This window comes from Podarcis cretensis (assembly GCF_951804945.1).
Source record: "Podarcis cretensis genome assembly, chromosome: 16".
Lineage (NCBI taxonomy): Eukaryota > Metazoa > Chordata > Lepidosauria > Squamata > Lacertidae > Podarcis > Podarcis cretensis.
In genome coordinates, this window is record NC_137186.1 from 37,483,300 (window position 1) to 37,509,654 (window position 26,355).

General features: G+C 45.0%; 1 protein-coding gene across 1 annotated transcript in view; it reads left to right on the forward strand.

The window, feature by feature from the left end:
* LOC307204695 (transmembrane protein 132D-like) overlaps positions 1-26,355 on the forward strand; it is a 500,406-nt gene that overhangs the window by 186,776 nt on the left and 287,275 nt on the right. Inside the window, exon 3 of the mRNA XM_079956511.1 lies at positions 19,813-19,959. Within this exon, the coding sequence (XP_079812637.1) occupies positions 19,813-19,959 (147 nt within the window). The remainder of the gene's footprint in view (positions 1-19,812; positions 19,960-26,355) is intronic.

Sequence of the window (26,355 nt, forward strand, 5' to 3'; positions counted from 1 at the left end):
GCGCTTCTGTGCACAGCACTGCATCCTTTTGATGTTATGTGATTGGCAGGTCAGCGGCCCCTCCCACCTGTTGCTCCTCCCCCACCCCCGCACAGTGGGTGTGGGAGAGCAAGACAGAGGCGAAGCTAGCTGCTCAGGCACCTGGAAGAGCGTACATGCTGTACACCTGGGAGCAGGGCTAGCTGCCCGTGGGGGCAGGGCAAGCATCCCAGGGGGTGGTGCCCACAGCAAGCATCCCAGGGCGGCGGGGCACGATGTCAACCCCGTCAGGGATGACACCCGGGGTGGACTGTCCCTACCGCACCCCACCCCACCACATACCCCTTCCCCCGCCAGTGGATCAAGATCTGGCCAGCCAGCTGCAGTCAGTTCCCCACACCTGGGCTATTGCCTTTATGCCCTTCTTCTGAGTTCTTGGAGGGACGCGGGTGGTGCTGTGGGTTAAACCACAGAGCCTAGGACTTGCCGATCAGAAGGTCAGCGGTTCGAATCCCTGCAACGGGGTGAGCTCCCGTTGCTCGGTCCCTGCTCCTGCCAACCTAGCAGTTTGAAAGCACGTCAAAGTGCAAGTAGATAAATAGGTACCGCTCCAGCGGGAAGGTAAACGGTGTTTCCGTGTGCTGCTCTGCTTCGCCAGAAGCGGCTTAGTCATGTTGGCCACATGACCCGGAAGCTGTACGCCGGCTCCCTCGGCCAATAAAGAGTCGGTCACGACTGGACCTAATGGTCAGGGGTCCCTTTACCTTTACCTTTACCTGGGTTCTTGGAAGCATCTGACTGGCCATTTAGTAAAGGATCCCGGATCACATTGACCTTTGGCCTTCCTTTCTAGCCTGCCTGAAACCTGCTTGCCCTTGCCCCCAACTACAGCACGCTCCTTCCTTCCTCTCTTCTCAAAGTATTTCCCCACCTTTGGACATACGGAAATGGACATAACTCCTCTGCTCAGCAAATCTTCAAGGACGGGCTTGACAAGCATTTGATGCTAGATAATTCATTGTAAACTTTCTTCTTCTTTGCATAACCCAAGTAATTCCACACCTGCTACAGTGCTCCAAGAGTTGTCTTTGAACTTGGCGTTCCCTGATATGGCCATTTCCGGAACATTCTTGCCTCCAGCTTTTACTTCTTTGGAGGCAGGTGCATGCAGAAGTTTTAACAAGCTCCTTGGCGTTTCTGAGGATGCATGAATATGTATATGCCTTGGCCTGTCAGAAAGAGTGAGCCTCCTCAAGGAAAGGTTCTTCAAATTAACCTTCACAGTGGCCTGGGGGAGAAAATGCTACTCTCTCTGTGTGTGTATGTGTGTGCGCACGCATGCGCAAATAGCCATGCATATATCTCACCATTCTGGTTTCCAGAAGGTCTCCAACGGAGTATAGATTTGAATAGCAGGATGAAATTCTATGTCAGAGGTAGGGAATATCAGGCCGGTGGACGAAATGTGGTCCTTGAAACACTTCTATCCGGCCCTCAGGATTCAATCCAAGCCACACCCCTCATTAGCTTGGCTTTGCACCTTCTTCTAGTGATGTTACCTGGATGAAATGTGTCTTTGGCCTGCGATAATCTCTCTTCCTTGCCTGGATGGAGTATGGAGAGATCACACCTGTTCCTGAAATGGATTGTGGCCTTCAAACTTCATACATGACTAAACGATTAAACAGCAACAACAAAGGACTCCTGGACAGTTAAGTCCAGTGAAAGGCGACTATAGGGTTGTGATGCTCATCTCACTTTTCAGGCTGAGGGAGCCAGCGTTTGTCCACAGACAGCTTTCTGGGCCATGTGGCCAGCATGACTAAACCACTTCTGGTGCAACAGAACACTGTGATGGAAACCAGAGCAGTGCACGGTGATGCCATTTAGCTTCCCACCACAGCGGTACCTATTTATCTACTTGCACTGGTGTGCTTTCAGACTGCTAGGTTGGCAGGAGCTGGGACAGAGCAACGGGAGCTCACCCCCATCACAGGGATTCACACTGCCGGCCTTCCAGTCTGCAAGTCCAAGAGGCTCAGTCGTTTAGACCACAGTGCCATCTGAGTCCACAGCACTGAAGTATACTTTTGTAACCATGCACTTAAGAAACTTCTATTAGGCAAATTGGAGAATTCTAAAACTGAGTGATCACTCAACAGTGACTTCTACGATATTTACCCCCTGGCATCTATATTTTTTAAAAGGTTGCTTTGTTTGAGGAGAAAAAGGGAAATTGATGTGTCCAAAACATCATGATTTCCCCACCCCCCGCCACTCACATCCTGGTCCATCAAACTCTCTTATCAGCAACTCATGTTCTGTACAGGTGGAAACAACCACCTGTTTCCAAGGTGGTTAATCCCCAATAGAAGCTGAGACAAAGAATAGAAATCTGCTTCCTTCTTGTTAATACAGATATCACTTGCAGTAGTAGTTGTGTTCTGACTTGCTTTTAAATAGCAATATGTTTGGAATGCAGTGCACACATTAAGGGAGGCAGGGAACTGCTGTGCTGAAGCAAAGTGATAGATTAGTGGCCCAAACAGGTTGATGTTTTCTGCCCACAAAAAATTAAATAGTCTAGCCACGAAATGAACGAGCTATACATGGCTGTAAATTTATATTTGGCTATAGTTAATAATAATAATAATAATAATAATAATAATAATAATAATAATATGATGTTGATGCTGATGACCGCTAACTTGGATGGAACTAAAAGAGATTCATGTGGGTTAAGGCTATCAGTGGCTATTTGGCACAATGGCCATACTCTACCTCAGGGGTCAGCAAGCTTTTTCAGCTGTGGGCTGGTCCACCATCCCTCAGACCTTGTGGTGGGGCGGACTATATTTTTTGGGGGGAAATTAATGGATTCCTATGCCCCACAAATAACTCAGAGATGCATTTTAAAGAAAAGGACACATTATACGCATGTAAAAACATGCTGATTCCCGGACCGTCCACAGGCCAGATTGAGAAGGCAATTGGGCCACATCTGGCCCTGGGCCTTAGGTTGCCTACCCCTGCTGTACCTCCACTCTCAGAAGAACCTTACCTCTGAATACCAGGAATCACCAGTGGCGAGAGAGGGAAATGGAAATGGAAAACATTGCAAGGGATAGATAGGAAAAGAGAGATGGGTGTGCTAACAGGTTGGCACCCTTCTATAGTCCAGTACAGGTGGACTCCCAAAGTCAGCAGTATCTGCAAAACTAGGGGTAGCTAAAGTGGTGCCCTCCAGATATTGGTGGGCTCTTAACTCCCATCATCTATGAGCACTTACCATGCCGACTGAAGCTGATGGGAGTTGGAGTGCAACAACATTTGGGGGCACATCTGGGCCAATGTTGCCTCTACTGCATCGTCAGTGTTGATAGTAGCTCAGTGACTCACAGTGACATCTTCAGACGGTGATTGGGAACCTGTGGCCATTCAGAGCATGGGTTGGCAAATTAAGGCCCATGGGCCAGATCAGGCCCAATTGCCCTCTGGATCCGGCCTGCGGGCACTCCTGGAATCACTGCTTGGATTGGCGTGATCGTTCGGGCTGCGCCATATTCTTTTTGCAATTTTGGGGGGGCAACATTCCCACCCCCTCACAAACAGCGCGGCGGCCCCTCCTCCCTCCCTCCTCCTGGCTTCTCCTCACCCTGCAGAGGAAGGGAGCTGGACTTTAATTGGTGCCAGCCAATCCAAAGCCTCGCTGCCCATGCACTGAGGCACAGCCCAGACTTGCCACCCGTCCGCCGGCCTCTCCGTCCATGGCCACACTGTGGGCATTGTGATGGGCGCATTGCGGGGCTTCGGCTGGAGCTTGGAACACCTGCTGGCCCTGTGTCTGGCACCCGGGAAAGCTGGACCGGAAGAAAGAGGCACCGCCACTGCCACTGGCTCCTAACTGCAGGCAGAGCAGCAGAGGAGGTCGGAAAGCAGGGGCAGGGGAGGGGCTGGGGGAGAGGGGGGAGAGAGAAGCCCCCCTCCGCCGCACGCACGTGCACAGTCGAGCCCACCACAAGGTCTGAGGAGCGGTGAACTTGCCCCCTCCTAAAAAAGTTTGCTGACCCCTGCTTCAGAGGGTCCCAGTCTCCTACTCCCATCAGTCCCAACCAGTGTGACCAGTGGTTAGGGAGGGTGGGAGTCTCAGTCCAACACCTGGAGGGTCACAGACTCCCCATCTCTGATCTCAACACATCCCCTTGCCTTCTGAACCTCATGTCCAGTCTGCTATGTGTTGATGAGGAAAAGTGGCTGGTCCTCTTTGTATGCCTATGCACAATCCCAGCCCACACCCTAGGCCCGTGAGCAAGACAATTGTGCTATTTTTCTTTGCCCAGTTCTCTCTCTCTCTCTCTCTCTCTCCAGTGGCGTAGCGTGGGGGGTGCAGGGGGGGGGCGGCCGCACCGGGTGCAACATCTGGGGGTTAGGGTTAGGGGGCGCAAATCCACGGGTTAGGGGGCACAAATCCATGGGTTAGGGGGCGCAAATTACTTGCCTTGCCCCGGGTGCTGACAACCCACGCTACGCCACTGTCTCTGTCTCTCTGTCTGTCTCTCTGTCTCTCTCTCTCTCTCTCTCTCTCTCTCTGTGTGTGTATAGAGAACAAGTCTGATAGTCAGTTGGCCTATTCTAACTTTGGGTTTATGCGCTATGGAGTGTAGAGGAACCATTGGGGAGCCTATCAGGCTGTGAAGCTGTTCTAATTAGGAACTAAAAGGGGCCCCATCTCCAGTCCTCTTCCCATCTGCTCACCCTCCTTCTTTCATCAGTCGCTCAGGGTTAATTGATTGATGAGTAGATATACTGCAAACTGTGCCCATAGAGCCAGAGCTCAGTATCTATTGCACCTCAGCAATTGTTTAATCCCTAGGTGAGCTATTAATTTCCTTCCTACTACAAACATATGGATTTCCCATGTCAAGCCGTGGAGTTATGCTGCACTGTAAAAATCCTTACCGTCTAATAGGAGCATGGGGAATCCTGGAAGTGAGGCTCACAATTTTTTCTAAGCTAAGAAAGAAGAGTCCAATGCTGGCTCCTGGTTAGGCTGCTGTGCAAACCATCCCGGTGGTTTTGTTTCTGTTTACCCAGAGGGGACTTCCCTTCTCCTTTACCAGTTTGGTTTCTGACCTTGCATCTCTAATTTGGACTTTCAAGGCCTTTTCAGCAGCTATTGCAGGAATGGGAAACCCCCGGCCCTCTGGATTCCTTCCAGACCACAACCCCCTTCCAGCCCTACTACTGAACCTGCTTTGCATCCCCCTTGAGTGCTTTTGGCTGGCTGGAATGCTGACATCACAATGCCACTATATAAGTCTATACAGTCGTACCTGGGAAGTTGAACAGCCTAGTTCTTGAATGTTTTGGCTCCTGAACGATCAAAACCAGGAAGTGACTGTTCTGGTTTTCAAACATTCTTTTGGAAGCCGAATGTTCAATGGGGCTTCTGTGGCTTCTGATTGGCTGCAGGAGCTTCCTGCAGCCAATCAGAAGCCACACTTTGGTTTCGAAATGTTTTGGAAGTCAAACGGACTTCGGAAATGGATTTCATTCGACTTCCAAGGTACAATTGTATTTGTATAATATAGATTGCATTTGGAGTACTGTGCACAGTTCTGGTCTCCTCACCTGCAAAAAGATATTGTAGAGTTGGAAAAGGTTCAGTAAAGAGTAGCCGAAATGATCAAGGGGGTGGAGGAACTCCGCTATGTAGAAAGGTTGAGTAAGAGGTCACATGCCAGAAGTTTTTAAAATTATGCATGGCATGGATAACACTCATAACACTAGAACTCAGGCACATCCAATGAAGCTGAAAGTTGGAAGGTTCAGAACTGGTAAAATAAAGGGTCTGGAAACCAAGCCTTATGAGGAATGGTTGAGGGAGTTGGGTATGTTTAGCCTGGAAAAGAGGAGACTGAGACAAGATATGATAAAGGTAAAGGTAAAGGTACCCCTGCCCATCAGGGCCAGTCGGGACCGACTCTAGGGTTGCGCGCTCATCTTGCTCAAGAGGCCGGGAGCCTCTTCTGGGTCACGTGACCAGCGTGACTAAGCTGCATCTGGCGGGCCAGCACCAGCGCTGCACACGGAAACGCCGTTTACCTTCCCACTAGAAAGCGGTCCCTATTTATCTACTTGCACTTAGGGGTGCTTTCGAACTGCTAGGTAGGCAGGAGCTGGGACCGAACGATGGGAGCTGAAATATACTCAGAGTCGCAAAGTGATTTCATGCTCTTTATTCAGCTCATAGTGGTGAGGAGGAATGAATGAATGTCCCCTCAAAGTATCTGCTTTATATACATTATTTACACAATGGGCTGCACATGATTGGCTAATTCTGGAATTCTACTGTAAGCCAATCAGGTTGTGGATTCACTTATATCTGGAGCATGATTGGGTGGTTCCTGCCAACCAATCATACTGCTGCATTGTTCTAAGACCAATCAGACTGCTGCATTCTGAATCCTATTGTTCTAGGACCAGTCAGACTGCTGCAATTTGGATCCTATTCAACTCAGTACATAACAGGAGCTCACCCCGCCGCAGGGATTCGAACCACCAACCTTTCGATCGGCAGGTCCTAGGCTCTGTGGTTTAACCCACAGCACCACCCGCCTGGAAAAGAGCCTGGAAAAGAGGAGATTGAGACAAGATGTGATAGCCATCTTTAAGTATCTAAAAGGCTGTCACATGGAAGATGGAACAAACTTGTTTTCTCCTGCTAAGGAGACTTAGCCAATGGCTTCAAGTTCCAAGAGATTCTGACTAAATACCAGAAATAACATTCTCACAGCAAGAGCTTTTTCGACAGTGGAACGGACTGCCTAAGAAGATTGTAGACTCTCCTTCACTGGAGGTTTTTAAGCAGAGGTTGGATGACCATCTGTCATTGATGCTTCAGTTGAGTTTCCTACACTGGAGGGGATGGGCTAGGTGACTCTTAGGGTCTCTTACAATTCTATGATTCTAAGATTCTATGTGCTTTGTATGCAGCCTTCATGCAAAGTATATCTTTTGGTGCAATCTTTTTGCACACTGAAACTGCATTGCAGAATTGTGCACAGTTTGACTCGACACTCTTGTTTTCTGATCTGGAAGCAAGTTCAGAAGTGATCGGGTTGTCCTGCTGTGAAAAATGGACCAAACTAATTCCTCTTCCACCCCCTAGATAAACATATTTCCCAGTGCTATCTCCAAGGTTTTGGGGACCCTCTCTCAGGACCTTCCTGCACCCAAATCCAATGTGTGAGTTTTTTGAGTTGATAAGGCTTCCTGCCATGCCTACAACTGCATGGTGTTGTTTCTCTGTGTGTGAATTCCCAGGAATATCCTTAATTAGCATGGCATTGAAAAGCAGACATAGATTTTGGGTCTGAGCCCTGGTTTAGACAACGCTCTGCGCTGTGCTTGCTAGCAGGTTCTGGCTGTGCCGTTGCTTGTATTTGACTATCGCCTGCTGGGAGGAGAGCCATACAACATCCAGGACAATTTCCCTTTCAATGACTCCAATGTGCAAGCAGACTGTGGCATGCTCCCTGGAATTTTGAGAAGATGAGGTGCAGAGAGATGCTGCTGCTGTTAAATCAACTGTGCTGTGGGAAGCTCTATCAGGAGAGTATTACCTGCTGACCTACATCCATGCTCGCAAAATGGCTTTAACTCAGGATGGTTCAACCACAAAGATTTTGTGTAATTTTGAAATTGCTGGCTCCCCTTGGTGAGGAGTGCACTAGAGCAGTCTCCACTAGCGTCTTTGATATGAAACCTCTTTTCTCTGGCCACCTGGTCTGGTGCATGTTAACTGTCCTGATGAGTGCATAAAGGAATGCTCCCTCAAGTATAGTGCTGTGTATGCAGAACTCACCAACCATGCTAGGGAGTGCAGGTCACTGGAGTGTTAGGACATGCCTAAGACTTTGCATGGGGCAGAGTTTGCATTAGTCCTCATTGCTGTTTGGGGATGGTCCAGGAGCTGTAGGCTAAGGTGATCTAGAAGCTGGAAACTGAGCATCCTGGGGCAAGCTAGTAACTGGGACTGAAGGGCAAGTCAGAACCAAAGGAGGAACCATGAGACAGGAGCAAGCCAGAAATCCAGGACCAAAGGACAACCAAGAATGTAGGGACACTCCTGAGCTCAGGAAGACGTAGATGCCCAAGCAAGGCTCAACTGAAATAGGACCTGTCCAGGACCATTCACTGACCATTCTGAGTGGGCAGTCAGTCAAGGGGCTGAAGGTACTTCACTGAGAAGCCAGTTCCTATAGTTCTGCAGCTCACCACAAGGGGCAGCTGTTCACAGATCCCAGAAGTTCCTGACACCCACCATATGCAAGATCAACACTCCCCAACTTTTCTTGACCAAAACAGCCTCCTGCACTCTCTGGTATAGCTAGCCAATATGGCTGTGGAATATTGGCTAGCTATTAGCCTATCCACCCCAGCCCCACTTTTCCCCTCCCCTCTTAACATAAGAATACAAAAAGAACCCACAGGATCAGCCCAGTGGCCCATCTAGTCCAGCTTCCTGTTCTCATGGTATAATAATAATAATAATAATAATAATAATAATAATAATAATAATTTATTTATACCCTGTCCATTTGGCTGGGTTTCCCCAGCCACTCTGGGTGGCTCCCAACAAAATATTAAAATACAATTGTCTGTCAAACATTAAAAGCTTCCCTAAACAGGGCCTGGGACGCGGGTAGCGCTGTGGGTTAAACCACAGAGCCTAGGGCTTGCTGATCAGAAGGTCAGTGGTTCGAATCCCCGCCATGGGGTGAGCTCCCGTTTCCCGGTCCCTGCTCCTGCCAACCTAGCAGTTTGAAAGCACACCAGTACAAGTAGATAAATAGGAACCGCTCTGGTGGGAGGGTAAACAGCATTTCCATGCACTGCTCTGATTCACCAGAAGAAGAAGAAGAAGAAGAAGAAGAAGAAGAAGAAGAAGAAGAAGAAGAAGAAGAAGAAGAATAGTAGTAGTAGTAGTAGTAGTAGTAGTAGTAGTTTGGATTTGATATACCGCTTTATCACTATCCTAAGGAGACTCAAAGCAGCTAACATTCTCCTTTCCCTTCCTCCCCCACAACAAACACTCTGTGAGGTGAGTGGGGCTGAGAAACTTCAGAGAAGTGTGACTAGCCCAAGGTCACCCAGCAGCTGCGTGTGGAGGAGCAGAGATGCGAACCCGGTTCACCAGATTACGAGTCTACCGCTTTTAACCACTGCACCACACTGGCTCTCAGAAGTGGCTTAGTCATGCTGGCCACATGACCCGGAAGCTGTACACCGGCTCCCTCGGCCAGTAAAGTGAGATGAGCGCCGCAACCCCAGAGTCATCTGCGACTGGACCTAATGGTCAGGGGTCCCTTTATCTTTTTAAACAGGGCCTACCAGATGCATAGGAGAAGTTCACAAACAGGACCAGCACCTGGCATTCAGAAGCATAGTCCCTCCCACAGTGGAAGCAGTGCACAGCCATCAGGGTTCGTGACCCCTGAAAGCCTGATTTCCTGCACTTTTTCCATCTGCTCATGAGACAACCTCGCTCCCACAGAGAAACTGATTGGGGGCAGAAACTGACAGCAACATTAATTTTTGACCTGGCCAGACAAAAGGTTGCTTGGCCCTGCATGTGCCTGAGGGACAGCCATGCATTCACTCTGGGGTTTTACTTCCAGGGATCCTGGAGAGCAAGTTGAACCTTGAAGAATGAGATGTCTAGCAAATCACAATGTTCTCCCAGTATAGGAGGTATTGGAAAGCAGAGACTGCCTCTGATAAATGGGGACATTTGGGAATGTGTGTTGTGTGTGTGTGCACCAATGTATTCCCTCCTCCCCCTCCCATCCTAGATTTAAGAGGGGTGGGAGGAGGGGGGAGAGAGAGAGCTGGACAGAGAATAATTTTAGCCTCACTCATTATTATATTAATTGTGCTCCCTTCTGCCTCAGTGATTAGATCGAGTGATTGGGGATGCCTGGAGCTGGAACTGCTTCCTGCTGGGACTGAGGGTATGTTTATTTGCTGAAAGCCAGCATGGTTGGGAAGCCGAGCACAACTGAGCATTTCATGCTATCTACACATGTAGGGTGATTGGGAAGAGGGGATAAATCCTTTTTGGAAATCATTTGCTAGCAGAACTAGAGCAAACCGAGTTACGGAACAATATAGGCTTTAAACACACACACACACACACACACACACACACACAGCCGACCAATGATCCAGTTACAATATAGAAATAAATTATCCACTATGCCTCACCCAGGGAATTAATGTCAAAGTATAATAAATAAATAAATAAATAAATAAATAAATAAATAAATAAGGCTTGGAACTCAGGGATGTTACATGAAAGGTTTGAGGTGCAGGTTCGTGACATGTTTGGATAACTTTGCATGTGGTAATTTATTTACAGTGGTACCTCAGGTTACATACACTTCAGGTTACAGATGCTTCAGGTTACAGACTCCGCTAACCCAGAAAAAGTGCTTCAGGTTAAGAACTTTGCTTCAAGATAAGAACAGAAATCGTGCTCCGGCGGTGCGGCGGCAGCAGGAGGCCCCATTGGCTAAAGTGGTGCTTTAGGTTAAGAACAGTTTCAGGTTAAGAATGGACCTCCGGAACAAATTAAGTACTTAACCCGAGGTACCACTATGTTTATTTTATGCAAATTCAAGCCAGCATTTAAATAATTATTATTCTTTGGAGGGAGAACCGAAACTTGACTCTTGTTGTAAGGACTTACCCTTACTTTTTTGAAACTCTAATAAATATTATTCAAAAAAAAAAAAAAAAAGGACTTACCCTGAGCTTTGAGCTGTCAAACAAATTTTCTGGGCCCAGTGCACATAGAATCAAATAATTGTAGAGTTGGAAGGAACGCCAGTGGCCATCCTCCTCTTTTGTTGTTGTTAAGAAAATTGAGAACCTCTTATAGGAATAACTAGCAGCCTCATTCCCAGTGCTGCCCAGGAATTCTAACACACCAACAATGTACAGTGGTACCTTGGTTGAAGAACAGCTTTGTTTATGAACAACTTGGATGAAGAACGGTGCAAACCCGGAAGTAGGCGTTTTGGTTTGTGAACTTTGCCTTGGAAGCAGAACATGTTGAGTGTGTTCCATTTGTAAATTGAGTCCCCCACTGCTATGGGAAAACACGCCTTGGCTTAAGAATGCTTTGGTTTAAGAACAGACTTCCGGAACGGATTAAGTTCGTAAACCAAGGTACCACTGTATAGCTTTGAAATCAATGGTCAAAGTTAGTGCAGTTTTGAAAGGTTACAGGCTGCCATTTTGATTCAAAGTGGCACCCAACTGTAACCAAACATAGGTGAAAAGCGCTTGCTGAACTCGAAGGAGCTGCCATGCAAAACTTGGTTCCAATATCTTAAGAGGTGTCCAAAATACCCAGTAGATGAGTAAGATACTTTCTAAAGAAACAATAGCTTGGTAGCAAGAGCATGTGACTCTTAATTTCAGGATCATGGGTTGAAGCCTCATGTTGGGCAAAAGATTCCTGCAATGCAGGAGCTTGGATTAGATGACGCTTGTGGTCCCTTCCAACTCTACAATTCTATGGTTCTATGACTGTGGCGGACAGTGAAAACCTTTGTGTGTATGTCAGCATTGAAGCTCTTTCCTTACTTCTATGTTTTTTTCCATCCAGCAAAACAGCAACAGGATGGTGAATGTTCTCCTTGCTCCTCTGAGTGTCGCTTCTTTATATAGCTGTTGTTATTGCACATGAAATAGTTGTCACAGACAGCCATGCGTCAGCTAGTCTAGCACACCAGAAGCTGCCAGCCGGGTAATGGCCTTGTGATTTGACTTGCTGCTCCAGGGCTCAAAGAACAAATGAACCCCAAATCTCCACTCTCCAAGTGAAAGGGAGAAGTCTGGTAACATTATGGGGGCACGAGGCTCCTTGTCTGAGCCCCTGACGCCCTGCTGCAGAAACACGCACAATAATGTCTACCCAGTTCAAAGACCAAACATCTCCAAGAAATCTACTTTATTTAACTCAGGCATGCGAAGTTCATCTTCTGAAGTTTGCATTGGGCTTGTGCCCTTTCACTAATTAAATTTAATTAGAAAGCCTTATGGGACTTCTTTCTTTCTTCTTCTTCTTTTTCAAAAAAAATCCATCTCTGAGTGAGGATGCTTCACTGTCTGGGTGATTGTGTATGTATGTGTGTAGCATTCCTCATTTCCTCCTGAAATGTTAATTAGAAGGAGAACATGTTAGGTTTGGGGAGTGAAAGCTGTCTTGCAAACCCATAGATAAACAGATTGATTTAATTTTAATCTGCTTTCATGGTGATGCATAATGATAACTGGTTTCTGTCTCGCAGGGCTGGAGAAAGCGCAGACCTTAATAAGAATTTGTGGGTATATTATTCAGCTTTAAATGACTTACGTTTTGCTAGATCGCTCCCCGTAAATTATGCCAAGTCCACAAGGAACTTGGAGACTTTAAACTGTTTTGTTTTTTTTTCTATTTACACGTTTCCATCAAGAAAGTGTAACCCAGAAAAACTTGGAGTGTCAGAGGATCCAAAGTCATCTAATGTCTATACGAAGTACCCATGTACACAAGGAAAGCATTTCTGCCCCCAGCTCCCATGGTGGCATCCTTCTGCACTGTAGCTGAGTCCGTTGCAGAAGGTCTTCTGATCTCCAGGGGGTTAGGTGGGGGGCAGGCACTGGAAGCTGTCTTATACCAGGTTAGGCTATTTCATAGAATTATAGAAATGTAGGGCTGGAATGGACCCCAGGAATTACAGCTAAAGAATCCCTGACATGTGGCCATCCAACCTCTGCTTAAAAACATTCAACAGAGGAGAACCCATCAGGCCATTCCACTGTTGAACAGCTCTTCCCATCAGAACGTTATTCCTAATGTTTAGTTGGAATCTCCTTTCTTGTAATTTGAATCCATTGGTTCAGGTCCTAGCCTCCAGAGCAGCAGAGAACAAACTTATCTTCCATGTGTCAGCCCCTCAGATATTTGAAGACAGCTATCACCGCTCAGTCTTCTCTTATCCGGGCTGAACACACCCAACTTCCTCAACAGGTTTGGTTTCCACACCATAGATCATCTCGGCCTCCCTCTTCTGCCCATGTTCCAGCTTGTCAATATCCTTTTTAAAATGGTGGTGCCCGGAGCTCTTTCCAGATCAGATAATTTGTTCATCTAACTGGCAGTGGCTATCTGGACTCACATAAAAACGTAAGAAGAGCCCCACTGGATCTGATGAAAAGCCCATCTAAAGCCCACCCAGATGCCTCTGGGATGCATGCAAGCAAGACCTGAGCACAAGATCATTCTCCCACTTGCAATTCCCAGCTACTGTTAGTCAGCAGTCTACTGCCTCTGTCAGTGGTGGGAGAAACATAATTATCATGACTAGTTAACATTGATAGCTTTATCCTTCATAAGGATGCCAGAGGTGGGTATTTCACATCATGTATTGCCAGCTACTTTAAACTGGAGAGGCCAGGGATTGAACCCTGAGACCTTTTGCATGTGACCCCTTCCCCAAGTGGGGTTGCAGAGACTTGGTTCTGTTGCATCCCAGTTGAGGTGTCTTTTACAGATGTTTGCCAACTTCTTTATGTGGTTTTGATAGTAACTCGAATTTGGGGAGGGGATGATGGCAGTGAGTGGTCTCTGGCCACTGTATGTCTCCTGATGCATATTATAGCATCAGCATTGCCTTGTAGGATCACAGCAAGCTCCACCTGGCTCAGTATCCTTTCTCCAACAGCAGACAGCCACAATTCTACATGTATATTGTACATGCAGATGGGCCCAGACATGTGCCTAACCATACTGGGTGCTGATGCCAAATGTGTTGGTCCCATGGGTTACCCGAGAGATGAGGTCCAAGTCTGGTCTGTGGTCAGAGGTGCATGTGGAGGCAGTCCGTAGGGAGGGAGCCAGGGCGGGTCAGGAGCTCTGGCAGAAAAGCAGGACAGGGTTCAGGCAGGAACTAGCAACCAACAATATTGCTCCCGCAACTTGGGACTGGGGCTGGCCAGCTTTTATCTGCCCTGAGGCATAGGGCGGCCCCGATCTTCTGCTGACTCACCTCTCCTGGCCTGGAGGCGAGCACTCCTCCTGCGGGAACTTAGTTCCCTCCGTCTCTCTGCCCTGAGCCTCTGTAGCTCAGGAGAGGCTGGAGAGGCCGGACTCAGAGGCAACCTCAGCTTCCTCTGACGGGGCTGAGAGTGGAGCACCTGCAGGCAATAGGTCCTTCATCACCTCAGGAGCCAGAGCAGACTCAGCTGGTGCCTGCACCTGAGGATCCAGGTGACGATCCTTCAGGCTCATGCCCCAGCCCCGGCTCAGCTGATTCTGGAGGCGGGGGATCCTGTGCAGGCTGGGAACCCTCAGGTTCAGCATCCAAGTCTGAATCCTAGGCTATCACACCAAGCCAGGCTGTTTGTCTGTAGAGAGAGGAGTGGAATGGGACAAATACAAACAAATGCAATTATATGTTCCCAAACCTTTGCGCACAGAAAGGAAGAAAAAAACTTATCAACTTTCTGTTCAAACTCTGCTTTGATCTTCTTCCTGTGCCTCCTGTGGAGCTTTTGTAAAAATGCTACCCCAAAATTCATCTCTTTGGTGGTTAGAGCCAGACACGACGGCTCCGTTGACATTGCACTGTGGCCCTTGGCGCTGTGCGGCATTGCAACACAGTTATGTCTTTGCCAGCCAGCTGTTCCACTTTATACAACACTTAAGTAACAATTTCACGGCCGTTACCAGCCTGCAGTAATGACAGGGGCTTGGGAGCTAAAGTGCTAACTGGTTGTAAACTACAAAGAAGTGAAGAGGAAGAAGAAACAAGGCTGGGAGATGTTAAAAGAGGCACGCACAAGTAAATGAAAATCGAACGGCACCTGCATTTTAATTGCATGATTTGAAGCCTCTCCTTATTACCCGAGTACACATGGTGTTTAGCGGGTTAAGAAGAGTGTGTTGGGAAATTACTGTCTTTGGGAAATGCAAAGGTATTGATTCCTGGTGGCTCACTCCATCTGCTCCAACTGTCTCTATTCACCAGGGATAGTGCTTATTTTCTGCTACAAGTCTGTAATATAATGCTGCCCATGTTTGGTTTCTTTCCCTCCATTAGAGGAGCAGCTAGCTCACTGCATCTTACTCCCAAGTAAGAGTGCACAAGACTGCACTCTCTGAAACGAGGATGAAAGGAAGCAAGGAGACAGGACCTCCTGACTTACCGAAGGCTGCAGAGCTATGAATGCTTTCGTTCTGAGGAATGATGCAAAAAGAACAGGCTACCATTGTAGAGTTTATTAAATAGGCCTCAGTGGTTTTTTAAGATGTTTTTCATTTTGAAGGAGTGGTTATGATCAGTCTATTAACATAGCCTGGGTTTAGAAACCATTACTGGAAAAATGAGCAGAGTGCACGGCAGACAAGAACCAGTGGCAATGAGGGCCAGTGGCATTCACATCATGAGTTTAAAGCACTATGATGCCACTTTAAACAGTCACGGCTTCCTCCAAAGGCTTTTGAGAGCTGTGGTTTCTTAAGGATGCTGAGAATTTTTGGGAGACCCCAATCCCTGCCCCGCCCTCAGAGCTACAATTCCCAAAGCGTTTTAACAATCAGTCCTATCTTCTGGAGCAACAGAAGTAAGCTTGCTCCATTTGACATGTGACAGTCCTTCAGATATTCAAAGAGGTCTATCATCTCTCAATCTTCTCTTCTCCAGGCTCAACATACCCAACTCCCCCAAATGTTTTATTTTTGTTGTTGTTAACTGCTTTGAGGTTTGTTTGTTTTTTTTTTTAAACCAAGTGGTGTAGAATTTTTATGAAAGAAATAAGATAGTAAAGAAAGCTTCATTTCAAGACCCTTTATCATCTTGGTCGCCGGCCTCTGCACATGTTCCAGCTTGTTAGTAAGGGACCACAGGTTCCTCGTTATGGGTCTATGATGAGTGCGCCCCAGGGAAATGGGCATAGAATTAGGGGTTACTATCCAGAAGTAGAAATGGAGATTGGGGGTGATCCTTGTCTCATAGCCCTTCATCCTGCCTTCCTCTCCTCTCCGCCTTCCCCAGCAGAACACAAGACTAGCTGGCTCCTTTTATTTAAGCATTTGCAAGTCTGATTTACTGCTGGAGCATGCAGGTGCTTCTCTTCCTGACATATGTGCAAGGTTATCTGGTTTGCCCTGAACGCCCCTAGCAAATTCCTCCACTCTCTAGTTTACGAAGAGACTTGTGAGATTGTGCAGAAAAGCGCTAGGGAAAATGTAAACTAGGTAGACCTGAAAATCTGTACCTGACAGGAATCTCTTGCTGCAGACACTTGGGATACTTCCAATCACCCCACCACACACAGCCCACCATGCTTATTTTATTTATTTAAAATTATTTATAGGCTGCTTTTCACTGTGGAGAGGGAAATGACAAGGTGGTGTACTAAATAAAACCAGTACGCTCAAGTAGCAATAACATGTCAACCAGTTCAGTAAAAGGGGTACTAAGGATCAGTGCCTGGGAATGCCCATGGAAATGGTTTTTAACATCTGGCAGAAGGCCTGCCCCATAGATGCCCATTGTATCTCTAAAGGGAGGTCATTCCACAATGTGGGGGCCACTCTGGCAAGGCCCTTTTTTTGAGTTGCCATGAGATGTAGCTCCACTAGATGTAGCCTGATCCTCTGGTGCTCTTCAATTCAAAGGCACATGCAAGATTAAGATCGTTCTGTCTAGGTAGGGATGGGGGATGAATATGATTCAGTTCACCTGCAAAGCTGCACTTGAATAATTTGCACTTTCCAGAACATTGGAAGAAGTGAGACACAAATTCTTAGTGGTGCCCAAGTGCCCAGGGGGGGCGGGAATCAAAATGATGACAAAGTTGGTGCTGGGCAGGCATCTCTGGGGAGAGAGCACCCCCCAGATTTCATGCATTTGTATACCATACTTCAAACAATTGGTTCCCAGAGCAGTTCACAACAAGGAAAGACAGGGATAAGAACAGCACAAAAACGGAATGTCAGTATGTAATCTGCCTGCTTGATGAGATCACCATCAAGGGTCTATAGTCCCACAGTTTGGATGGAGAAGTCTTATGAAACAAGGACCCTGGACCTGTTCTGGGTTGACCCCAAGACTTCAGACTGACCTTCCTCAGGGACTATGATTTGATCCTTTCCTACTGGCCCTGGGGCAATGGTGTGAATTGTTTTGAATGTTATGGATGGACCTTTATTCGGTCTGCCTTCAGATGTCAGGTGTATTTAGAGTTGGGCTTATTTAGAGATCTGGCTTCTACTCTGGTTTTAAAGTTTGCTTTGAGGTTTAGGAAAGCTGGAACATTTTTCAGTGGAACATGAGATTCTTACTAAACATCAGAAAGAACTTTCAGGCAGCAAGAGCTGTTCAATAGTGGAACCAACTCCCTTGGAAGATGTTGAACTCTCCTTCCTTGGAGGTTTCTAAGCAGAGGTTGGATGGCCATCTGGCATGGATGCTTTAGCTGAGATTCCTGCATTGTAGGGGGTTGGACTAGATGACCCTTGGATCCCTTCCAACTCTACCATTCTATGAGTCTATGATAGGATAATTGTATCGAAAACTCATGGAGCTGCTTGACAAACTCCTAGAGATCCAGTGGCAAAGTGTCTGTCCTCCTACATAGAATAATTGTTCAAGACAAATTGTGAAAACAGCCAAAGGGTAGAATCTGAAGGCCAGCTAGGCAGATGAACCCAATAAATGCCAGTCTTGTAATCCAAATGGATTGGGAAAGGAATCCCGTGTTGTTTGTTACACTGCCTTGGCACTCTTCCCACTGTTTAAGTCAGAAGCCGTCTCGGGAGAGGCTGCCAAATGTGCCTTCCCTTGTAATAATGACATCTCTTCTTCATTTGACACTTGCAAAGCCCCTCATGAATATTCAAGGCCGTGTGTATCCTGCTTTTCAAAGAAAATATCAGAATCACATGTCACAGCAATCCAGATTCTAAAATCAAGGAAAGTTGGATTCTGCAACCTGCACAATTTGGGCAAATGTGCACAATTCCTCTTGCTTTGCATGCATTATCCTTTCCTTTGTGCCACTTTGTGTAATTTATTCTGATGCTACTAGTCACAGGGTGAGGATCTAGGCCAAGCTTGGGGAGATTGCGGTGCTCTGGGTGGTGTTGGGTTACCACCATCCATAGCCATCTGCCCGGCTGGCTGGGGCTGGTGGAAGTTGATCTGCATTTTGGAGGCTACATGCTTCTGACGCCTGATCTAAAAACTACAACCCCCTGCCCTTCCCAGATGCTGGGGATGGAGCTCAATGGTTGAGCGCCTACTTTGCATGCAGAAGCTCTAGCATCTCCAGGTATAGCTGAAACCCTGGAGAGTCACTGCTAATCAGTGTAGACCATGAGTAGTCAGCCTTTTCATACCTAGTGGTTAAGAGTGGTAGACTTGTAATCTGGTGAACCGGGTTCACTTCCCTGCTCCTCCACATGCAGCTGCTAGGTGACCTTGGGCTTGTCACACTTCTTTGAAGTCTCTCAGCTCCACTCACCTCACAGAGTGTTTGTTGTGGGGGAGGAAGGGAAAGGAAATTGTTAGCCGCTTTGAGACTCCTTAGGGTAGTGATAAAGAGGGATGTCAAATCCAAACTCTTCTCTTCTTCATTTTTATTGATGGTAAAATTTCCTTACTGCCCACCAGTGCTCAATGGAAAGAGGATTCAGCTTGTGCCGTAGAATTCCCTACAGCCCACCTAGAATCCTGAAATGCCCACTAGTGGGCGGTAGGGACCAGGTTGACAACCCCTGGTGTAGGCAGTATTGCAGTAGATGAACTGACTCAGTGGAAGACAGCTTTCTATGGACCTTGTCATTGATAAGTCACATTGGACCAATCTTCCTGTGTTCCATGTTGAAGCCTGAACATCACCTTTACAGTACATAGGGAACTGGCATCCACACTGAGAGACATTCAGCAGAATTGGATCCTGGGATCCTGGTTCTCAGCTTCATGCTTCATCTCTCTGGGATCCTGATTTCCAACCAGTTCTTTCTTTGTTCCAGTAGAACATTTATTGACACCAAAAGTGCACAGGTTTGGATATGGTTTTGGGGGCTCCTAAGAGCCTCAGGTTCACTTGTCCTGGATCACCAGCATAAGGTTGAGTCATGAACCTGTTCTAGCTCCTTAAGTGGGGACTCTGAAGCCTCTGCCTCGGGCCCCACCTGCATTAAAAGCATTTAAAGCATCATCATATCACTTCAAAGCAGTTGAGGTTTTCTCCAAAGAATCGTGGGAAGTGTAGTTTAAGGGTACTGAGCAGTGTAAGAAGACCCCTATTTCCTTTACAGAGCCACAGTTCCCAGAGCAGTTTAACAATTGATCCTTTGCAGAGAATTCTGGGAAGTGTAGTTCTCTGCACTCGTAAGAAACTACACTTCCCAGAATTTTATGGGGGGGGGGAGCCTTAACTGTTTAAAGTGGTATGATACTGCTTTAAATGAATAGCACAGATGGGACCTCGGTATCTTAGTCACAACTGGAGTCTGGGGTCATTAAACTAGGTGGTGCAGCAAACATGTTGTATTACCTTGGCTTGAGAGTTTGATGCCGATTTTAGTGCTGTGTGCACACACCTCACAGCTAAATGAACTCTACCTGTGTGAATGCCGAAGGATAGCTTTCTTAAATCATCGCCTCTTTGAAGGACCAGTAGTGAGTGGTAATGCAGTGAAGACTGGTGAGAGCAGCTAGACCTCGCAGTCCCTGTCTGCTTGTTAACATAGCTTCTTCTTTCTCCCAGGGCAAAGGTGAAGAAAGGTGTCAATGTTTTCAGCATAAGAGCCAGCAATCCATACACATGGGATGTCCAGAAGAGTGTGGATTATATTGGGAAATATGCACCGGCTGTTATATTTTGTCGAAGAAAATCTACCCCCTTGGGAAAGAGGTACGTAGGTTATTACCAGTAGTTTTCAAGCTGTGTCTCAGGGTACTTCTGAGTACCTCCTGGGAAAGTGAATTATAGTGAACCACTTCCTTAAAAAGAAGTTTGGACATCACTGTTGATTTTCCCTTGCCATGCCAAGATATGTCGGGGTGTTTGCTGTATTTTGGAGTGTCCATTCAGGTCATGCGGGACATGGCAAAGTGTAAGAGATCTAGTCTGCACCATTTCTAACCTCAGGATATTTGTGAATTGAGAATTGGGAAATGGAACACCTTCAGTCTGAAAATGTTATCCCCAGTCTCCATCTCTGAAGTCTGGACCCAATTAACTGACTTGTATTGAATTCAGCATCAGCCAGCGGTGTGGCTCAGAAGCTTATCAGGGCAGCCTTGAAAAGCATATAACAGATAAACTTTCCTGAGAAAGCACTTGCTCACCACTATAGATCTTTCCCTATGATACACAGTCACAGGAGTGTTATGGAAATCAGGGTGGGGAAGATTTGGTCCTCCTGATGTTACTGAACTAAAACTCCCATTACCCCTGACCATTGGCCATGCTGGCTTGGGCTGATGGGAGTTGGAGTTCAACAACAACTTGAGGGCTGCAAGTTCCTCTTCCCTGATTTAAGCACCTACCTGGTAGTCATCAGTGACAAGGAAGGGCAGGCAGGTAAGTGAATGAGCTGGTGAAAGAGCAGAGCAGGATCATGACATATGGAAGCCTTAAGTGACATCAGGTTTAAGAGGCCGCATAGCATGAGCAGAATAATGTTTTATTGTAACGCAATGGAAATAGAAATAATAAAGTTTTATATCTGCATATATATCAGTACCAAGGCTAGGATGGAACTCAAAGCTCACAACCATAAAGCATAAATCTTGCAATAATCTTATTTGCATATGAAATACCTTTAAATGAAAATACCTTATGATTTCTCACTTAGCCTGCATGAATACTTTGAATGTACAGCAACCAAGATCAGCTAATGAAATTTTGATATTGTTATTTCTCCAGATTCATAAGCACAATGTGACAAGTAATTGTGTGGCCATTAAGTACACTTTTGTCATAGCAGAATGATAAGGTCTCTATTAGTGTCTGTTTCTCCCGGTTCCTTTATTTTTTTTTAATCAATTACGAAAAACTTTAAATTTAGTAATAGTTTTTGTGTTTATAGGGCCCCGCATAATCTGAGCCCCTAAACCACAGTTCCTTAGCGTATGCATAAACCCAGTGCTGTGGAGTCATGTGAGGGGGCATTCTGTCCCTCTTCCAAACCTAGCACAGAAACCAAGTGATGTATCAGTGGAGAGAAACCTCCTCCTTCCACACCTAGCACAGTAATGCAACAGGTTACTGGGGGAGCCACAGTGCCCACTGGGACTGGAAGGGCAGAAGATAGGGAGACCAACAGTAGGTGGAGCCAGAGCCAATCACAGGAGGAACCAACCAATTCTACTGCTGTTCCCCCTCCTCCTGTTGAGTTCTGCAAGAACTCTAACACTAAGGAGCAGGAGGAAGCCGGAAGCCAGGGCTACCTGCTGAGGTTGTGGTTAAATAAGAAGGCAGGCAGGTGGGAATTGGCTGAGTGTGGTGGGGCAGTTCCCCATTTCCCATAACAGACCAGCCTCTACTGCATTGGAACGATCCATCACTGCTCTGCCAGCCTCCAGCAGGCTAGTAGAAAATGTTGAAGACTTTGTGGGATTCTTTAGGATGCTCCTTTGGGGTTGGGAAGGTTCTTCTGGGGCATGTTGACATTTTGTGTGGGTTTACAGTGAAGAACGTGAGCATGTGCTGTTGAATGTGCCTCAGAATCCTCTGCAGTGTGTAAGGCTTTGCCAGAGGTCAAGCTCACATGAAAATTGGTCCCTTGGCTGTTTAGAAAGTTGCTTGGGGAAGAAACCCCTTTAAATATTGTCTGTCAAAGGTCAGATTTGTTTTCACACCTTTGGATCCTTTTTATTCATAGCAGATCTTTCTTTCTTTCTTTCTTTCTTTCTTTCTTTCTTTCTTTCTTATCATGAAGTTCTACACCATGCTCATCAAATATATGCAGCAAATGTATCTTTGGGGGTGGAGAGGGAGGGGTAGATTTTGGGTTGTATTCAATGCCAGTCCTACTCAGAGTAGATCCATCACTAACTTACTTATTATGTTCCCTGGGCCTACTCTCAGTTGAAGTTAGTTGGCTATGACCTAAGGATGCTATCATTTTGAGTTGGTTTATAATATTATTATTTTGCTTATTGTGCTGTATGTCTATCAAAGAGGAATGTATTTTTTTAAAAAAAAGCCATCTCAATCGCCTAAAGGAACTAGGAAAAGGCAGAAGGCTGTGTGTGTGTGTGTGTGTGTGTTTTCCTTTTTTAAAAGGAGCTTTGAATTTTGTCCAACCCTCTTGTTCAGTCTCTTCAAATTACTGGAAAGCTTTAAAGATGAGCGTCTTGCTAATTACTACCCTTGGTTTGTATCCTGAACTTTCCAGGGGGAATTAAAAAAAAAAAAAAAGGCTTTACATGCTTCATTCCACCGTTCTTGTGAGTGAATTTTTAATCCACATTCAGAGACTTAGAGCTTGATTTTTTTTTTTTAATTCCCACAGTGTAATTGTTAATGTAGGACAGTGACCCTTAAAACAATCAGCATTTAAGAAGCTGGCTACTGTTTCGGTTCCTCGTTTATGAAAACAATCACTTTTGTTCTGGTTTTACTAACAGCTAGGGGCCATTCGTATACATCAGAGCTGCCATGGTTGTTGTTTTTCCAGCCCAGGGAACACATTCCCTTCCATGCAAACTTTTGAGGGCCACATATTGGTGGTGGGCAGGGCCAGAAGGAAATCTGGGAAGATCCACAAATGTAAATGTCATATTTGTACAGTAGGCTAGTTTTTGCACATACACCTCTCTATTCATGGAATAATGTGCAATATTATTATCAGCAATGTGCCCTAAATTTCTAGTATTGGAAAGAATATCATTCCAGTGTCTGCGTAAGTGAGGTAGATTACGTGAAGAGAATGTGACTTGGTTGGGACTACCAACGAGCAAAGATTTATCTTTTCCAGTATAGGATGAACAGAAAACCAGGATGCCATGTTGGGAGAGGTCATTGCTAACTTTGTTTTCCTACTTGCAATCTCCAACCTCCCTGCACAGCACCTCCTACTGGCCATTGTGCCTTACATAACTAATACCACATCCCCCTTTCTAAACAGGGAAGGATGACAACTCAATAAAGTGGTACCTTGGTTTACAACCATAATCCGTTCCAGAGGTCCGTTTGTAAACCAAAACAGGTTGTGCTTTTTTTAAAAAAAATAATAATGTTTATTACCTTTTCCAACAATTTAAACACTACAAAAAATAAAAACAATACAATACAATACAATGCAATGCAAAAAGAAAAAAAAGAAGAAAACCAAAAAACCCTGCTACACTTTACACTAATAAAACACTAACATTAAACTAACAAAACAAAACAAATACAATTTAAAACACATCAAATAATTTCAATATCTTATCTTTCATTCACTTATTTCCGCGACCTCCTTGCACCTCCCTTTTTGTATTCCACTTCTATTAATTTTTCCTGCAATTCCTTTCCATCTTCCTCTATTTTTAATCCTATATCTTAACACATTCTAGCCTTATTTTCCCTTTAATACTCTATTAATCTGTTTATCCTTCATTCCTCATAACATTTCTACTAAAGCCATATAACTTCATTCCAACATTTTCCTAACATTCATTAATTTTACAGTATTTCCGTAAATAGTCTTTAAACTTTTTCCAGTCTTCTTCCACCGACTCTTCTTCCTGGTCTCTGATTCTGCCAGTCATTTCCGCCAATTCCATGTAGTCTATCAACTTCATCTGCCATTCTTCCCGGGTGGGTAAATCTTGTGTCTTCCAATATTTTGCGATGAGTATTCTTGCTGCTGTTGTTGCATACATAAAAAATGTTCTATCCTTCTTTGGCACCAATTGGCCAACCATGCCCAGAAGAAAGGCCTCTGGTTTCTTCAGGAAGGTATATTTGAATACCTTTTTCATTTCATTATAAATCATCTCCCAGAATGTCTTAATCCTTGGGCATGTCCACCAAAGGTGAAAGAATGTACCTTCAATCTCATTACATTTCCAACATTTATTATCGGGCAAATGGTAAATTTTTGCAAGCTTGACTGGTGTCATGTACCACCTGTAAATCATTTTCATTAAGTTTTCTCTTAGGGCATTACATGCCGTAAATTTCATACCAGTGGTCCATAACTGTTCCCAGTCAGCCATCATTATGTTATGTCCAACATCTTGTGCCCATTTAATCATAACTGATTTCACCATTTCATCTTGAGTGTTCCATCTCAGCAACAAGTTATACATTATTGACAAATGCTTAGTTTTGGGATCAAACAATTCTGTTTCCAATTTTGATTTTTCCACTTGGAAGCCAACTTTTTTGTCCGAATTATATGCCTCCATTATTTGGTAATAATGAAGCCAGTCTCGCACTTTATTTTTCAATTTTTCAAAGCTCTGCAATTTTATTCTTTCTCCATCTTGTTCCAAAATTTCCCAATATTTCGGCCATTTGGCCTCCATATTGAGTTTTTTCTGTGCCTTCGCTTCCATTGGGGAACCATCTTGGGGTTTTCTTTTCTAACAAATCCCTAAATCTTATCCAAACATTAAACAATGCTTTTCTAACAATGTGATTTTTAAACGCTCTATGTGCTTTTACCTTATCATACCACAAATATGCATGCCAACCAAATACATTATGAAAACCTTCTAAATCCAACACATCAGTGTTTTCAAGAAGCAGCCATTCTCTCAGCCAGCAAAAGGCAGCTGATTCATAATATAGTTTAAGGTCTGGCAGGGCAAATCCACCTCTTTCTTTAGCATCAGTTAATATCTTAAATTTTATTTGAGGCTTCTTGCCCTGCCAAACAAATCTAGAAATATCTTTCTGCCACTTCTTGAAACAATCCATCTTATCCAAAATTTGCAATGTTTGAAACAAAAACAACATCCTTGGCAGCACATTCATTTTTATCACAGCAATTCGGCCTAACAATGATAACTTCAAATTTGTCCATATTTCTAAATCCTTTTTCACTTCAGTCCAACATTTTTCATAATTATCCTTAAATAAATTCACATTTTTGGCTGTCATATTAACCCCTAAATATTTCACTTTCTTAACCAATGTTAATCCTGTCTCCTCCTGAAACTTTTCTCTCTCATTCACAGTTATTTTTTTCTCTAAAACCTTAGTTTTCATCTTGTTCAACTTAAAACCTGCTACTTGTCCAAATTCTTGAATCAGTTCCAATACCCTTTTAGTACTTGATTCTGGCTCCTGTAAAGTCAACACTAAGTCATCAGCAAATGCTTTCAGTTTATGCTGTTTAACTCCCACTTGTATACCTTTAACCTCTTTGGTCCTTTCTAATCATATTTAACAAAACCTCAAGGACCGATATAAAGAGCAATGGAGAGATTGGGCAAGCTTGTCGTGTCCCTTTCTCAATCTTGAATTCTTCTGTCACCACATTGTTCACAATTAATTTTGCCTTTTGTTCTGAGTAAATTGCACCTATACCATTTTCAAAACCTTGGCCTACCCCCATCCCCTGTAGATTCTTCTTCATAAAGAAGAATCTCTGCGTCCACAAATATCAGAACTGCCTTGGTATTGATATTCACTTGTAATTTTTCTAGAATATTAATTATATTCCTCATGTTGTCAGACAAGTGTCTACCTGGGAGAAAGCCCACTTGGTCTTTATGAATTTCTTCTACTAGAACCTTTTTTAGTCTTTTAGCCAAGATATCTGCAAAAATTTTGTAATCCACATTAAGCAGCGATATGGGGCGGTAGTTATTAAGCTGTGTCTTTTCAGTCTCTGTTTTTGGTATAAGTGCAATATATGCTTCCTTCCACGACTCTGGTGCCTTTCTCCCTTCCAAAATTTCATTACAGATGTAAACCAAAACAGGTTGTAACCCAAGACGTGCTTTTGCCAATGGGGCCTGCAAATTTTTTTTGTTCGTAATCCAAAAAAAAATAAAATAAAAAATAAATGGGTTGCAATCCAAAAAAAGTTTGCAAACCGGGACACGCACTTCCGGGTTTGACGTGTTTGTAATCCAAAACGTATGCAAACCAGACTGTTTGCAAAACAAGGTACCACTGTACACAAAACGGACAAGCACGAATTCATGTAATAAACATAGTGTGTTATCATAATGAGGATCATAATGCCCTGTGTGTGTCGGAGATTATGCTGTTAACAATATGCTTCAAACACTTTTTGCCCAGGGAGCCTCCTGATGTTATGTGATGTATCTCAGGAATGCTGGTGGTCACCTTGGATTTCTC